The sequence below is a fragment of the Harpegnathos saltator genome, unplaced genomic scaffold (assembly GCF_003227715.2).
Source record: "Harpegnathos saltator strain DR-91 unplaced genomic scaffold, Hsal_v8.6 scaffold507, whole genome shotgun sequence".
NCBI lineage: Eukaryota > Metazoa > Arthropoda > Insecta > Hymenoptera > Formicidae > Harpegnathos > Harpegnathos saltator.
Window position 1 is genome coordinate 135,328 of NW_020230324.1, and position 15,661 is coordinate 150,988.

The following is a 15,661-nucleotide window of genomic DNA, read 5'->3' on the forward strand; positions in this document are numbered from 1 at the left end:
ATTCGGTAGTTGAATGCTATATTCAGGAAAAATTTTTTACTAAACATGATTTCTAATTTAAACTAAAGGACCAATAAGGACACATTGCTTTATGTTTGTGTGTTATCTCAGAAGACAATAAAATATTGATATTATAGGATTTCCGAGCGGTCTCGAATAGGGATGTTCAGAAAATAGGGATATATCATGATGAAAATATACTAAAATAAAATATTAAAATAAAATTATACAATATATAAGTATTAATAATAAGTATTAATATGAATATATAAGTATTAAAATAAAAGTAATATATAAAACAATATACCAAAATAATATACTAAAAATATATTAAAACTAAAATATCTTGGAATTTCTTAAAAAATAAATTATTAATTCCATTTTTCTATAAAATAAAAAGAAAAATCAAACATCTTTTATTTAAATAAGAACTTGATCTAGAAACTATTGATCGATTGATCGATTGATCGAAAAGGACCAACGATTATATTAATCGATGATCATCCATTGATAAACGTCCATCTCTACCACGAATTAGAAGTAGTTCGGAAAAGTGCCCGCTCAAGGAATGGCGTTTCCCCAATCGTCTTAACGTACGCCTACAGCCAATATTGAGAGAGAGAGAGAGAGAGAGAAAGAGAGAGAGAGAGAGAGAGAGAGAGAGAGAGAGAGATAATGAGAGAGAGAGAGAAATGTTTGGAAAAGAGGACCACGCTACAATATAACCTCAACAGAACGTGACGGATTTTTCTCAGCAGTCGTCTTTTGTCGCAGTTCAGTGAGTTTTATGTATTCCTTTTATATCATACACTTTGAATCTTAATTTTAGTGCTTAAAACTCCTTTCCATTATTTATGCAGTACCCAATATTGTTTCACTTAGTCTATGCACAATAAATATTTACCCCCTAATTTTGTATACTTCAGGTACATATTGTTTGTATCCTTTCCTTGATTTATATAACATCAATATATGTTCGATCTCTCTTTATTTTCTCTCTTCTTCCCCAATTTCATTTCGAAAGAAAAATTACTACCATATAAAATGTGAAAAATTTATAAAACAATTTTCCTCCGTGCTAATTTTACTTATAGATGTACAGATATATTTATCCGCTGATGTGACGGACATATACATCAAAGTTGTGTACATTAAGACTATATCTCATTATATATATACATACCATTTGCTTTGTTGTCTTTAGCACCGTAACAGAAATCCCAGACAGCACAATGTCCAAAACTGGGACATAAAACGTCTTTAAGACGTCTTTAAGACGACTTAAAGATGTCTTATTTTCAGACACTTAAAGACGACTTAAAGATGTCTTAAAGACGTCTTATGACCCAGTTTTGGACATGTGCGGTCTGGGATGTTATAGGGATATATATATACAAGAGGTTAACTCCGATATTTCGCGCCGTTGAAATACACCGTTTTGACACGTTAGATAGTTCGAGTGTGCAATTCGAAATAGATAATCCCCGGGCGTCTATATATTAACAGAAAGTTCAAGCAAATTCACATCAGTAGAAGAATAAAAAATTGCATATTTTTATACTTAACATAGAATCATTCGTCCACTGCATGTAATTCCGTAATACCGCGTGATACGTTGGCTTTATAGTAAAATCGTTACTAATATCACTAATACAATAATAATACAGGCGAACGAGAGATATAGGATTCTTCAGCAACATGGCATATGAGGTAAGTTGTAAGGTGTATAACGTATTACGAGAAACGTTTTAAAAAATTAGCGGAAATGTTTATTATCGAAGCTAAATTAATCGCAAATACTGTGATCCAACTTTTTTTTTCGTAGAATGTTCCATTCACGGTAAAAGACAACGTCTTGATAGGTCAAAGAATTCCCTGCGAAGACTTGGATAACGTGAACATCGGAAAACTAATTCTGAAAACCCTTAAATCTCAGCCGAATCACATTGCGCAGGTATTACGTAATTACACGAAAAAGATACCTATGCATGTATAAGTGATGTATAAGTCGATTGATCTTTTACTTATAGCGAGAATTTACGTTACGTTACCTTAGATTAATGAATTACATCGATTGGCACGTTTTATAGATAAACGCAGAGACGGGAAAAAAAATTACATTCGACGAGATAAGAAACATAAGTGTGAAATTAGCAATATGGATGAAAAACGAAGATATTTTTCCGGGAGACTTGGTAGGAATATGCACGAATCATCATGTTGGAATGTATGCTCTTTTAGCGTGTTTGTATATCGGTGCTGTTCCGATAGTGCTGAAATACAATCAACACGCAAATGAAGGTACAGACTTAACTCTTCCCGACTCTTCGTGCGATTTATTCGGTTATTGTCGTATGACTTAGTTTGACAATTATTTAATATATCATATGGTATCTCACTTTAATCACCACGACATCCTTCTAGACATTTCGTATCATTTTGTGCGTACCCGTCCGAAGGTAATATTCTTCGACAAGATGCAACCCCAGGAATCAGAACTTACTGATAAAGAGGATGATATGCGGATGGTTCTGTCAGTGTTACTCGACGTGTTACCATCGAATTTATTCAATGAGTCTTCTTCAGTTACAACTTTTACTTACAAGAGCCTCATTTCTCGTATAGATGAATATTACAACCAGATGGAAGTAGATTGCTTTACTTGCACAGAATTAGATCAATTCAGACTAGAGACCATGGCGATAATATATACTCGCGGTTCTAATGATCTGAATAAAGCCGTAAGGATATCTCATAAAGCAGTTATGTCACTGATAAACCAGGAATTCATTGCTGCATTAAATGGCAGCACAGGCATGTGGGTGGGACCTCTATATTTATTTCCCAACCTGATAATAGCCATTCATTCGATACTAAAATATAAACAGACAATTAAATTTGAAGGAGACGACATGCGAAAAATGTGCACAGTCATGAAGAAGTATGAGGTATTTGTATATACACATACACACAGGAATAAAGATAGCCAAAAAAAGATATATAGTCTCATATAGAAAGACAGTGTATATAAAGTACAAAATTCTTGCATCTATTTCAGGTAAATTGGGTGCGACTTGAAACTAATCTGTGCCAAACGATTTTGGATTCTGGAGGCCTTTTGCTATCTAATGTGTCTTCTTTAAAATTGTTAATATTCAACGGCTCGAGAATGGATCCTTCTTTTTATACAGAACTCACCAATCTATTGCCAATTTGCTGCGGTAAAAACACTGTTATTATGTCACTATATGGTATGTATAATTGTTATAATTACCTCCGAAAACCACTGGTGGTGAAATGTCCCATAAAATTGTCACGATAGAGCTTGGATCTTTCCAGGTAAGATGGAAACAGGCATAATCTCTTTTCAAAAATTCAACAGAAAGCCTGGATCTAGCGGTCATGTGGGAAAAAATGTCCGCTTGAAGATCACCAACTTCATGTCCGAGACGCCGTTAGGCCCTAATATGCCTGGTGACATCTGGTGCAACTGTTGGGGCGTTTCGGAAAAATATTATGACACTAACGATGTAAATAATATGTGCGTGACAAATAGTGAGGGTAGGTTGCAAGAAGCTTCGTCTGTGATTGACTGTACATATGACTGGGAATTTCATATAAAATATTATAGTCTATAATATGAAAGGAGACAGTAAGCAACTATGCGGGCCATTTATAAAGAAATAAGAGGGCAAGAAAAGAAAATCTCCACATGAAAACGACTTTTCCTCTTTGCTAACTGACGTTACATGTTCCTCAGGATGGCACTGCACCGGAGACGTAGGCTACTACGACGAGGATGGTGATATATACGTCACTAATCGGGTCGAGGATCTCGTCAACTTCAGAGAATTCTGTTTCTCACCGACAATAATTGAAAAAATAATAAAAGAAGAGCCTGCCGTGGATGAAGTCGCTGTAGTGGCAATGCCGCACAATGTCGACACGGAGCATCCAATGGCATTTATTACGATAAAGAAGGGAGAACGGGTCAGGACATTGAGAAATCCTCTGTTTCTTACATATTCTTTTCTTATTATTTTCTTATTTCTCTAAAAACCAAGATATTCTATTTAAATAAAGCATGCTGTATTTTAGATGAAGAAGAAAGACATAGAGAATATAGCGGCGGAAAAATTGTGGAACTGCATGCAACTTCGAGGCGGCGTGATGATATTGGATCGAATGCCGCATGGTTCTGATGGCAATGTCGATCGGAGTTACCTTCGGCGTGTATACAAGAAGAAATATGATGAATATTGTATACCCTAATAAATACATTCATTAGAGTCAACGCCACTAAAATAATAATAAAGATACAAGCTTGTTTACATACAAAACATTATACATCCATATAACAAAGAATATTATGAATTTAACACTTAGACACTATTAAGTTTCTATAATTAACATAAACTGTAGCACATGTGTCCAATATTAAATATTTGTGTCCGTAGAGATGCGCGTGTTATAGAAAATAACTACATGTAAAGATGAACGAAAGTGTATATATGATATTATCACGATATTAATTAAAATAATTCACAATTAGAGAATTAAGAATTTCTTCGCAATAAATAACTGTTTCCGAGAAATTTCAACAGGAAAAATATTACGCACAACGCCCCTATACATACTTTAGGATAATAAACTTTCAATCGATTGTCGTGTGTATTTTTCATCACCAAAATTACCAATTTACGTGAAATTTATATTTCCCGCGTGATCACGGAATGACAGGATAGATCTTGAGATCTCTCCTGAAGAATAGGTAATAATATCATCGACATTGAAACCAATTACAAATAAACCACTTACTTCAAGAAAGTAGTTTAGTGCGGACGAGACAACATAACGTTCTTACACGGTTACGATACAGAGAACTCTGTATTAATTTAACGTACTTTAGTACGTTCTAGCTTTACGAGCATCTCGTTTATGTTTTAGGTTTTATTTCCATCAAATCAAATATTCCTCTTCATTATTTATACAATTATATATAATATTATTTTCCTTATCCATGCATAATAAATCCTTGCGCTTTAATTAAACATATTTTAAAAGATGCCTCTGTCCTCTTTTAATCGGTGCTCTGATTCCTTCGTCTACTTTCATTTAAAACAAAATCACTTTGTAAAGTTTGATTTCGCTAAAGCAGTTTCATCTCACATATTTACTTTTATATTACATATATATATAACTTAACTTTACATATATATATATATATATATATATAATATTCTAAAAACATCAGGATCTAAATAAAGTCAAGTTTATTATGTCATACTTTTGCATTTTTTCTTTTATTTTTTTGGCAATTAGAATAAAGTTGAGTACTTTACACACATCGTTTCATTTGATGTAGAATTAAAAATGACTTTAAGTAAATAAAAATTGAAAAGTTCATACTCTAATTAAAAGAGAAAAATTATCCCATACATTACATCTCATATGCGAACATGCATATGCGCATATTGTCATATAAATGAATTTCCTTAAAGAAAATGACAAGTATATTTATATTCAAACTTAATGATACGCAACAATAGTTGCAACTGCTAATAATTATGTATACTGTATTATTATCCTGAGAAATTTAATTAGAACTATTACCGATATTATTAGCGTGGTAACATGTATACGGAAGGATACAAAACTCGTCAGAGATATGGCATCCAAAGTAAGTTACATATAAAATACGATTCATTTTGTAAGATTAATGAAAATGCATAAAGATATTATCGCTGTCGTTATCCATTATTTTTAGAAAAGTTTACCATTGTGATAAAAAATAACATTTTAATAGGCGAATTCTCTCTTTTTCTCTCCCTATATATATATTTATTTAAATTTTTATTAAATCATATAAAATTTTTTATTAAATCATATAAAATACGATTCATTAAATGTTGCAAATGTTTTGAACGCCGTATAATAACCTTCCTTTTAGCGCTCAAAGCTCAAGAGGACTTTGCTTACTATTGGTTGGGTGACAAAGTTGCGCACATGTAATTCATTTTTAGTTACACTAACATCAAAAATGCTGACAGAGAGTGTCGCAACTGGATATACTGTGATTTCGGTCCAGTTTCAAGGCTTTGATTGGCTGACATTTCCGAGTTTAGCGTCGCTACATTTTATAGGTACACTTTACAAGTTCCTTTATTTACGTGAAAACAAAAACACACAACGCGTCGTAACTCGAGACAACGGTAACGTTTTAATACGACTGCGAAACACTTCGACGCGTGATAATCACTGAAAATACTCTGGTGAGTCTCGGCTCTTTTACATCTTAATTCCTTTAATTTTAGATATTTCTTTTATGATTAAGCAGATATATTTCAAAATCTATGTAACATACTACGAACAATAAGCTTTATTTTTTCGTGACTAATCGCGGCTCATTATCTATGCATGCCTCCATACATCGTTCCAACTTTCAGACTTGTTTTTTGATTATTTATTTCGGACTTCTTGCTTCTATAAACCACTTTTTTCGACAGAAGGGCCATACTGCCCGTGAAATTGTTATTAACGGTTTGGAAGAATGTACAAAAGTTCCCCTCAGAACACATTTCACACGGTTTGAGCCACAAATTTAAAAAGGTTTATTTTTCTTATATACAACCGGCATTATATAAAGTCATGTAAACTATAACTTTGTTTTGTTCACGTCATATTTTTTTTCCTCTTGTCTATTAATTATAATAAGTTTTTTTATAAACATATCTCCCTATAGACACAAATTAAAAGTTGTCTAAATAAATACCGAAACTTTCATATTAAAATATTGAGAGTTATTCTCTCGTTCTCTCCCTCTCCTCTCTCTCTCTCTCTCTTTCTCTCTCTCTCACTCTCACTTTCATGTACATTAATTCACGTGTGCTAAACATAGGTATACGATGCATAATCATTGAATAGACAGTTACACAAAAACCATGTCGTATACGACATAAATTATAATTTAATGCTTGCTCATGCAGAGGCATTTGATTTTATTGTTGCAAAGAACATATATTCTTTATTTTGTCATGATGTATAATCCAGATTTAATTAAATTAGATCAAACTACATTTAACCTAATATAAAGTATCACATTCCAGTGTATATTGTGTATATATGTATATTGTGCTGTGCACGCGATGAATGATTTTCAGTTGGAAAACATTCGTCCACTGGCAACAAAAGTTCAAATAAAAAGTGTAAATTCCACACATCCAATAGAAAAGCCTTTGTCTTAATAATTTCCCGCAAACTCTCTTAGAAATTTTTTAGACATGTCGACTACATTCCGAAATGTATCAAAAAGAAATCAAAGGTCAAATCGACCTGCAACCAAGCATATGTTTCTACAACTGTATTTTGTATAAAATCAATTTTAATCTTATTGATGCACAGGATAACGATAAAAGTGCGAACGGATGAGCAAGTGAAATGAATACATTAGCCAGTAATATACAACACAAGGTAAAACACATGTATTATTTTACATGACATGTATTGTCAATGCATACGTAGAAACGAATAAATATACACATATTGCGCGTACTTAGATGAACACAAGTCCCTTTTCTGAAAGCCGTGAAAATAAAATATATTGTCGCTAACATTATTTTTAGGAAGCACCTGCATATACACCTCCAAATTACATCTTAAAGGGTGAAAAAGATGCAACTATTAAAAATATTCAGCATATCGGATTTCAACTTATAAATTCCTTCTTTCACAGCAAACAGGATAAGATTTGTCTGGTAACATATTTTGATAATAAAATATATTTCCGACACAACATGCACGCACTCGAATATGCCTATATTGAGAAGGCATTAATTAATTAATAACGTCTAACGATGTACATACCTTAAAAAATCTTTGATAATTCTTTGATAATTGTGAAATATATAAGGTTTCTTACTTTAAATGAGCCAGGCAAAAATCTCGAAAAATATGAAAAATATTAAGAAACGTTTCAGACAAAAGTTGTATCATTTTAAGGGAGGCATAAAACAACTATATCATTTTGTTTTTACGTTTTTGTTTTATGGTGCCACTTTTGAGATATTCACTGATCAATTTTTTTTTAATGGAAATCCCAATTTTTTATTACATCATCTTTTTCTACCAATTAATTTTAACAACTTTTGTTTGAAACATTTTTTTATTTGCCTAATATTTTTTTAAATATTTAAGAAGAACTTGATAACTTTTACAATATTTACCTTACGATATCTCGTTATTTATCGGATGAAAAAGTGGTGGACTAGACTTTTTTACTCTATTTAGTCTCCAAAACATATTGTTAGAATAGCGCTCTAACTTTGTTAATTTGATGATTTTGAAATTTCCAAAGATAAATTAATAAAAGTTAGGGTAACAATATATTCTTCAGACTAAATAAAGTAAAAAAGTCTAGTACTATTTTTTCTTTCGATAAATAATTAGGGAAATATCGTAAGTTAAATGTTGAAAAAGTTTTCCTTGAAAATCTCAAAAAATATTAAATAAATAAACAAATGTTTCAAATAAAAGTTGTTCAAATTGATTGGTGGAAAAAGTTGATATAATAAAAAATTGGGATTTTTATTTAAGAAAAGTAATGATATAGTTGTTTTATGTCCTCTTTGAATCCATACAATTTTTGTCTGAAATGTTCCTTAGTATCTTTTTCTGAATATATTTTTCGAGATTTTTGTCTGGCTCATTTAAAATAGAACACCCTGTTAAAATACCCTGTATACATTAACGCATGTCTTGTACACAGATAAATCCACTAGATCCCGACCGTAGTATAAAATATTGGGATATCAGAATGGAGACTATGATACTGGCTTTATGGTTCCAACGGCAATCTGTTGTATCAGGCGATGTAATAGTACTATGCACAGATAATATGTTAAATGCGATTACACCTTTTATCGCGTGCATGTATTGCGGCATTACTGTAAACCCGTGGCATGGGCACCTCGATAAAGGTATACCTTGACTTTCCGTCAAATTCATAAAATCACATAAAATCACATAAAAACACATAAAATCATGTTGCGCTGTCGTTGTAACTTAATTTGACAATTGTAAATTAATTTGACAATAAGTATATTTGTTAAAAGCCGATTTTTTATTCTTACCGGGGAACATTTTCAGCACGCATACGACACTTCCTCACGCAAGTCATGCCAAAGATAATCTTTACCAGTGACAAGATAGCTCCAATAATCTACGAAGTGGTATTGGAATTGGGACTTCACCTGAAAATCACACTCGTAAAAGTGCCTGTTGTCCAGGAATTATCCAATGAATATTTCTTGAAGCTATCGACAATAGTGAGACCAATAGAAGACTTGGTATTGAACAATAATGACGAAGATTATGTCAAACATATGAAGTCGACGATCTGGAACTCAATGATAGTATTTTCCAACCAAGGCGACACTCCCAAATCCGTGAATATTCCTTGCACAATCTTTAAGTCTCCGAGGAACAAACAGATACCTGCTATGAGCGCTAATAAGATAGGCATGTGGTTGGAGTCTGGCACTCATCCCTTTTATCTGGTGCTGATGATGCGTGCAATACTCTCGCATATGACAATAATTAACGTCCCGGAATTCACAAAAGATTACCCTGACAAGGTGTGCCAGACCTTAGAGAAGCACAAGGTATTACAAAAATAGCAGTAAAATAGAAAGAAAGTGTTACAAGAGGATAACACGAGGAGCTCGCCTTGAGAAAACACTTAATGAAATATTCTCTGTTAGGTCAACTGGTTGATAATGGATAGTAAAAGATGCAAAGAGTTTTTTCTGTCTGGGGTATTTGTAAGATACAACATCTCACACTTAGAAACAATTATAATCAGCGATGGTCCCATCATACCATATGTTCATAGAGGTCTCATAAGAACGTTGCCAAAGATCCGTATTCTAACATCATACTGTACGTACAATTGCGTATTACGATAATGGACAATGGCCATGAGAAATGGTTTAAAGCTAAAGCCGTCACTATGATCTTTGCGAATATTTTCAGGTCTACCTGAGACAGGTATGATCGCGTACCAACAGGTCTCCAGTAAATACGGTTCTTCCGGCCGCGTAGCGGTAAATGTTGATTTAATGATCGTCGATTTGGATAGTAAGGAATCGTTAGGCCCAAACCAGCGTGGCGAGATCTGTTGCAAATGTGACGGCATGATGTTTAGCTATTACAAGGATCCCAAAGATAAAGCTGATCGGATAATCGATAAAGACGGTGGGTGTTACAACGAGTATTTTGTCTACACCTATGTAATTATAATTTAGTAAGCTAATATTGTTCGGTCTGCAAAGTCCGTAAAAGTCAACGATAGCGTCAATCCTTGATAAAAAAATTAACGAGTATTCCTCAGGATGGTTTCGTACTGGCGATGTAGGCTACTACGACGACGAGGGAGACCTCTTCATTATCGGTCGAGTCGACGAAGTTATCAGATACAGAAACTGTTATATCTCAGCAATAGAACTCGAGAATGTGATAAAATGTCACGAAGCTGTAGACGAAGTCGTCGTAATACCTTTGTCGCATTGCGCCGACGGCCAGCATCCAGTTGCGTGCGTTACGATAAAGCCGGAATTACAGGTAAAGATATATTTGTGAACAAATTATTACCCTTTCGAAAATTACTTCTCAACGCTACGCGTCGTGTCTCAGGTGATGGAAAAGGAGCTGATGGATTTGGTGGCGAGAAATTTGCCGATCGACAAAAACCTACACGGAGGTGTGATATTCATATCTAGTATGCCTCGCCTATCGTGCGGCGCAATCGATCGGAAGCTACTTCTGCATTTGGTGAACTATAATCAACAATTTATATCATAATAAAATTCAAACAACGCGAATTTAAACAAACCAATGTACAAGTAATACCGTTAAAATAATAATCAATTTGCGGGCTTCAACTCACGGCTGTTGCAAAAGGTGGAAATTGTCGTCGGTAATCTCTTTATATAATTTGCGCGTCGTGTACCACAGATATATTCGATAATAAATATTTTGTATTTTTCTACAGAAAATGAGTTGTGTTATTCAATAATAATATTAAATAATATTAATGCGATCGCGCGCACTCACCAAAAAATTATACGAAAAATCGATTTGAGACCGATCTATCGATTCGATTATTCGTTTTGAGTAGATGATAGAAGATCGATATAGATAAACAGTGACAGAAGAAGAATATTCTTCTGGATCCGGAGCCGAGACAGAGAGAGAGAGAGAGAGAGAGAGAGAGAGAGAGAGAGGGATGGAAGAGAGAGCTGAAAACGAAAGCGTCATAACACGTCCACTCTCATCGATTCATGTGAGACTATTTTTTTGCATTTAACTCTGCGTCTAGTGAATTGTGTTATTCCATTTTCATTATCTTTTTCTCATATCGATTTCTTATCATGTTGAAACATGGAAATTGAGTCGATAAATCGATATCGACACGATTCGTATCCTTTGACATTTCGCAAATATATCAAGTACTAAGTAATAAGTAATTCTGAATATTTGGAATAACGATTCTTCTAGTCAACTATTGAACTGTGTTGTTTGAAAATAAGACGATTCTTTGTGATTTACCACAATTGTGTCTATTATTTGAAAAGTAAGATGACGCGCAGTTGAGATTAAGATTTCTTTTCATTCGTACGCATTGTTAATCTATCACTTGTTGATTGTTCAAAGAAACGAGAACGGTATACTAAAGCAATAATATATCACTATAGTAACTTCTTACACAGCACAAACAGTTGCAGCAATATTACTGCAACTTTTATGCTGTATGGATTTCTACGTTAACGTCTCGAGACAAATAGGGGCGGCTAAAAAGTAACCATACTGCACATCAAGATTATTATACCGATCCGTGTGCTATAAGCATCCGCTTTTCATAAACGCAATGCGTCTGATTAACGACGGCCATAACCGTTAAAAATTGCAGTTAATAGACGGCAGTCTCTTAAACATCAGAGATTCGGCAACAACGAATTTCTCAAAGTACAAACGCATTCGTCATCGCATGTCCTTGATATGCGTCTTAACTAATTATAATTATTCAAATATCGACACTCACATACGGCAGAAAACACACGTTTTACGGTCTTGAACGTAATGGGTTCACAATGAACCGCGGAACGCAGTATTAGCATCGGTGGCGGCTCATAGCGAGAGCTTTGAAAACTAATAAACTCAACGGGTAACAAATCCGATTGTGTTCGCCTGTCAACGAATCTTCGTATATAGTTAACGTTAGATGCCACCATCGATCACATTTTAGGAATCCAGCGAATGCACCATTTCGAACGTAGTTCCAAAATCTCCGCTACGAGTCGCCACTATGTCGAGCGGTAAATCGAGGCCGAGGTGCGAGTGCGACTTAACGGCCGGTGAGTTAACTTTTTAATTTTACAATATTTATTTTTGTGCAACACGTTTCGATGACGGCGACAAGTTGCTCGCAATAGCCATGTAGAATCGTTCCCCCATGCGGACTGATCTATTATAGGCATTATTCGCGATCATTCTTATAGAATCTTATCGGGCCGTTTGGCGCCACTATGTCGGCATAAAACGCAAAATTGCGTATCCGATATCTTCGACCTGAATTGCTACGGTCTTCCAGCGAACTGCGAGTACATTGACATTCGACGGTCGGTTATTATCGGAGATTATCGGCGATTTCCCAACCTCACGAGTGTTTTTCCGTATATGCCTGCACATTATTCGCGGAATATCGCCAGGCAACCTAACCCCCGTCACTTTTACTCACACGCGAGCTATCAAGAAATTCCAAGCATTACTGCAATTGCCATATCCCGCGAGCCATTATTCGCACGTGGAAAAAACGCACGTGAGTCCTACGGCCTGTGGCAAGATCGGGCTTACATAAACCGTCAATTGCCGGGCTTGAAAATCACGTGGCGCAATGAAAACTCGATATCCTTGACGGCGGCGCACAGAAGCGACATGTCATTATCCTGACCGTTATAACGATGATAATTATTCTCTATTCCGCTCGCCTGCTCCTTCTCCTTTTTCTTATAACTTAATAAGGACAACTAGGACGACAACAGCGACAACCACGACGACAACGACAACGACGATGACGACGAGACGACGACGACGACGACGACGACGACGACGACGACGCGAAACCAATACGCGGCACAGATCAAAGACGACAGGATCAAAGCTATGCCGACGTCATCGTTCGTTGATCGCGTTCGCTTTCCCAGACGGCCACTGAGAAAGAAAAACTTTGAGAGTAAATTTCCTTGCCAAGACAGAGTTATACCATGAATTTTGCATCTACATGCTCAAGTATTCACTGATAAAAGTTGCAGCGATAAAGACCAAAAGTCGCTCAACACTTGAATGGGTCTTGGCTATTATTGCAAAAGTTACAAATTTATCTCTCCTTAAATCCCATAAATATAAGCTACGTTTGATTAATTTCTCCCTTAGCTTTCGATGAATTTTAAGCCTGACAATTTGCATCGACACGACTTGTATTTGCAACCGTGACTCAATCCTCTTTTCACCAAATGTATCTTTTCCCACCCCCTGTTTTGAATACTCGCAATTATTAAAATATAAGAAACGCATAGGGCGGGGAAAAAAAATTAGAGTAAACGACCATGCTTGTGCTTCTTTGTCACACGAAATTCCGAGACAACTTTGAATAATCGTTGCCGATAATTTCGGCTAATTTTGTCAGCAGTGCGCAAGGAGTCTTGTAAAATTGGTGTTTTACACCGAAGCGATTACCGGGCAATTTTCATGCCTCGTTTTGCATTCGCGCACTTGACCCGAATACATCGAAATAGTCACGTTGTTCGCCGACCTTGCACGTTCGCGATTTATCAGCACGAAAACGACATATATCTCTCTCCGCTCGCTCGCACTTCTACATACCCGACTCCACTTTTTCTCTTTCTACAGTCCTCGCCCGGCGAAAAGAAAGCCGACGACGCGAGCTGTCGGCCGCTCTTTTCGCGGCGAGTATACACGCGTGTTCGTACTCGAAACCGTCAACGGACGTTCATTCGGCGCGCGCGACCGCCTTCTCTCCCCTCTCTCGCGCTCGTCGCGATAAAAGATTAACGCTCCGTTTGATCGCGCGAGCAACAAATCGTGAATAATGCTACGCAACGGTGCAAACTGAACGCGTCGAGCCCAATCCCGCGTTGGATCTACGACAACGAGACGCTGAAAAAAAGGTAAATGTGACGTCTAAGAGACCTGATCCCCAAGTAACATTCAGGAGGTTTCAGCCGACGCTTGTAGTTTATTAAAAAGTTATTAATCCTTAAAGGCCACCGCGGGTGAAATTTCACCCCGTGCGAATTTTGTTTTACTTTTATTAAATGTTAAATTATCTGCTGTAAACAACAGCTCTACTTTTCATCTAATCTATATTCAATAATAATAAAACGTTTCACTGCATGTGCGTTCGGCTTTTTTTATTTCTAAAATAAAAAATATGTGCCGGGGTGGAATTTCATCCATGACGGCATTAACGTGTTTTTTTTTCGATGGTAACTTTTCAGGGTTAACAAAAAGAGTTTCATAAATAAATTTTCCGACATCCTATTTTTCCGACACAGTATATATTAAAAATATTAAATAGTATGACGTTGGGCGTTGTTGAAAAAGGCCCTTCAAAACCCATAACATCTAACTATATGCAAAGATATAATAATTTAGATGAAGATTAGGTTTAGGTCCTTTCCGAGGAGGAGGTGAAAAAGAAGAGATTCCACCCCTGCAAACAACAACTTCTCCACTTTTCATCTAATATTCAATAATAATAAAACGTTTAATTGCATTTGTATTCGACTTTCTTATTTCTAAAATAAAAATATGTGCCGAGCCGGAAATGATATTTCATCCATATGGCATTAACGTCATTTTCTTCGATGGTAACTTTTCAGAGTTAACAAAAGGAGTTTCATAAATAGAAACTATTTTTCCGACACGGTGTACATTTAAAAAAATACTAAACAGTATGACGTTGAACGTTATTGAAGAGATCCCTCTAAAGTCCACAACATCTAACCATGCAAAGATATAATAATGTAGATTACGGTTAGGTTAGGTTCTTTCCAAGGAGGGAGTGAAAAGGAAGGGGCTCCCCTTCCCTTGCATATATGCTGTTTAACATTTCTTAATCTAAAATTTCTATTGACAACTTCTGTTAACAACTTTGTAATAAACAACGAGCGACGGCTAAAACCTCTTGAATACTACTCAGGACGGTGAGTTCTACAATATATGTCAACATCAAGGCCACCCCTGGTGGGTCCCCTAAACGTCATATTTACCAAAAAAAAAAGAAGAAAGGAAACAAAGAGAAAAATGGGAAGGAAATTGGAAAACGGAGCAAGACTACATGCTCCTTTCGCGTGCCGAAAATACCGCGCGTCGCGTTCGAACGCGCGACGTGCACGAAGGAGCTCGCAGGAAGTCTCGTCTGTGCCGAAAAAGACATGGCCCCCGTCTGTCTCATCGCTTGCGAACGCGGTAAATCGAGCGTCGCTTTACGTCACGCGACGTCGACCGATGTTCTCCAATTTGCGGCGCATGAATGCCGGTTTATACCGGCTCATGGGACATGAATTTACGAGCGGCCCGGCGC

At 35.8% G+C, this 15,661-nt stretch overlaps 1 protein-coding gene across 1 annotated transcript; it reads left to right on the plus strand.

Annotated features, from left to right (window-relative positions):
* Nucleotides 1-1,205: 1,205 nt before the first annotated feature.
* LOC105180716 (uncharacterized) lies at nt 1,206-11,040 on the plus strand. Its single transcript, XM_011136962.3, has 16 exons — nt 1,206-1,400; nt 1,668-1,710; nt 1,826-1,954; nt 2,091-2,301; nt 2,425-2,948; nt 3,059-3,251; nt 3,340-3,561; nt 3,761-3,990; nt 4,099-4,266; nt 7,623-7,754; nt 8,765-8,975; nt 9,145-9,659; nt 9,759-9,936; nt 10,030-10,251; nt 10,388-10,617; nt 10,690-11,040. The coding sequence occupies exons 1-16, from the start codon at nt 1,342-1,344 to the stop codon at nt 10,855-10,857; spliced, it is 3,435 nt and encodes a 1,144-aa protein (XP_011135264.2). The 5' UTR covers nt 1,206-1,341; the 3' UTR covers nt 10,858-11,040.
* Nucleotides 11,041-15,661: the final 4,621 nt, after the last annotated feature.

Coding starts and splice junctions, on each gene's coding strand:
- LOC105180716 (XM_011136962.3), top strand. CDS start 1,342: ATGACCCAGTTTTGGACATGTGCGGTCTGGGATGTTATAGGGATATAT. Junction 4,267..7,622: donor AATATGATGAATATTGTATA/CCCTAATAAATA, acceptor CATTATTTTTAG/GAAGCACCTGCATATACACC. Junction 8,976..9,144: donor GCATGGGCACCTCGATAAAG/GTATACCTTGAC, acceptor GAACATTTTCAG/CACGCATACGACACTTCCTC.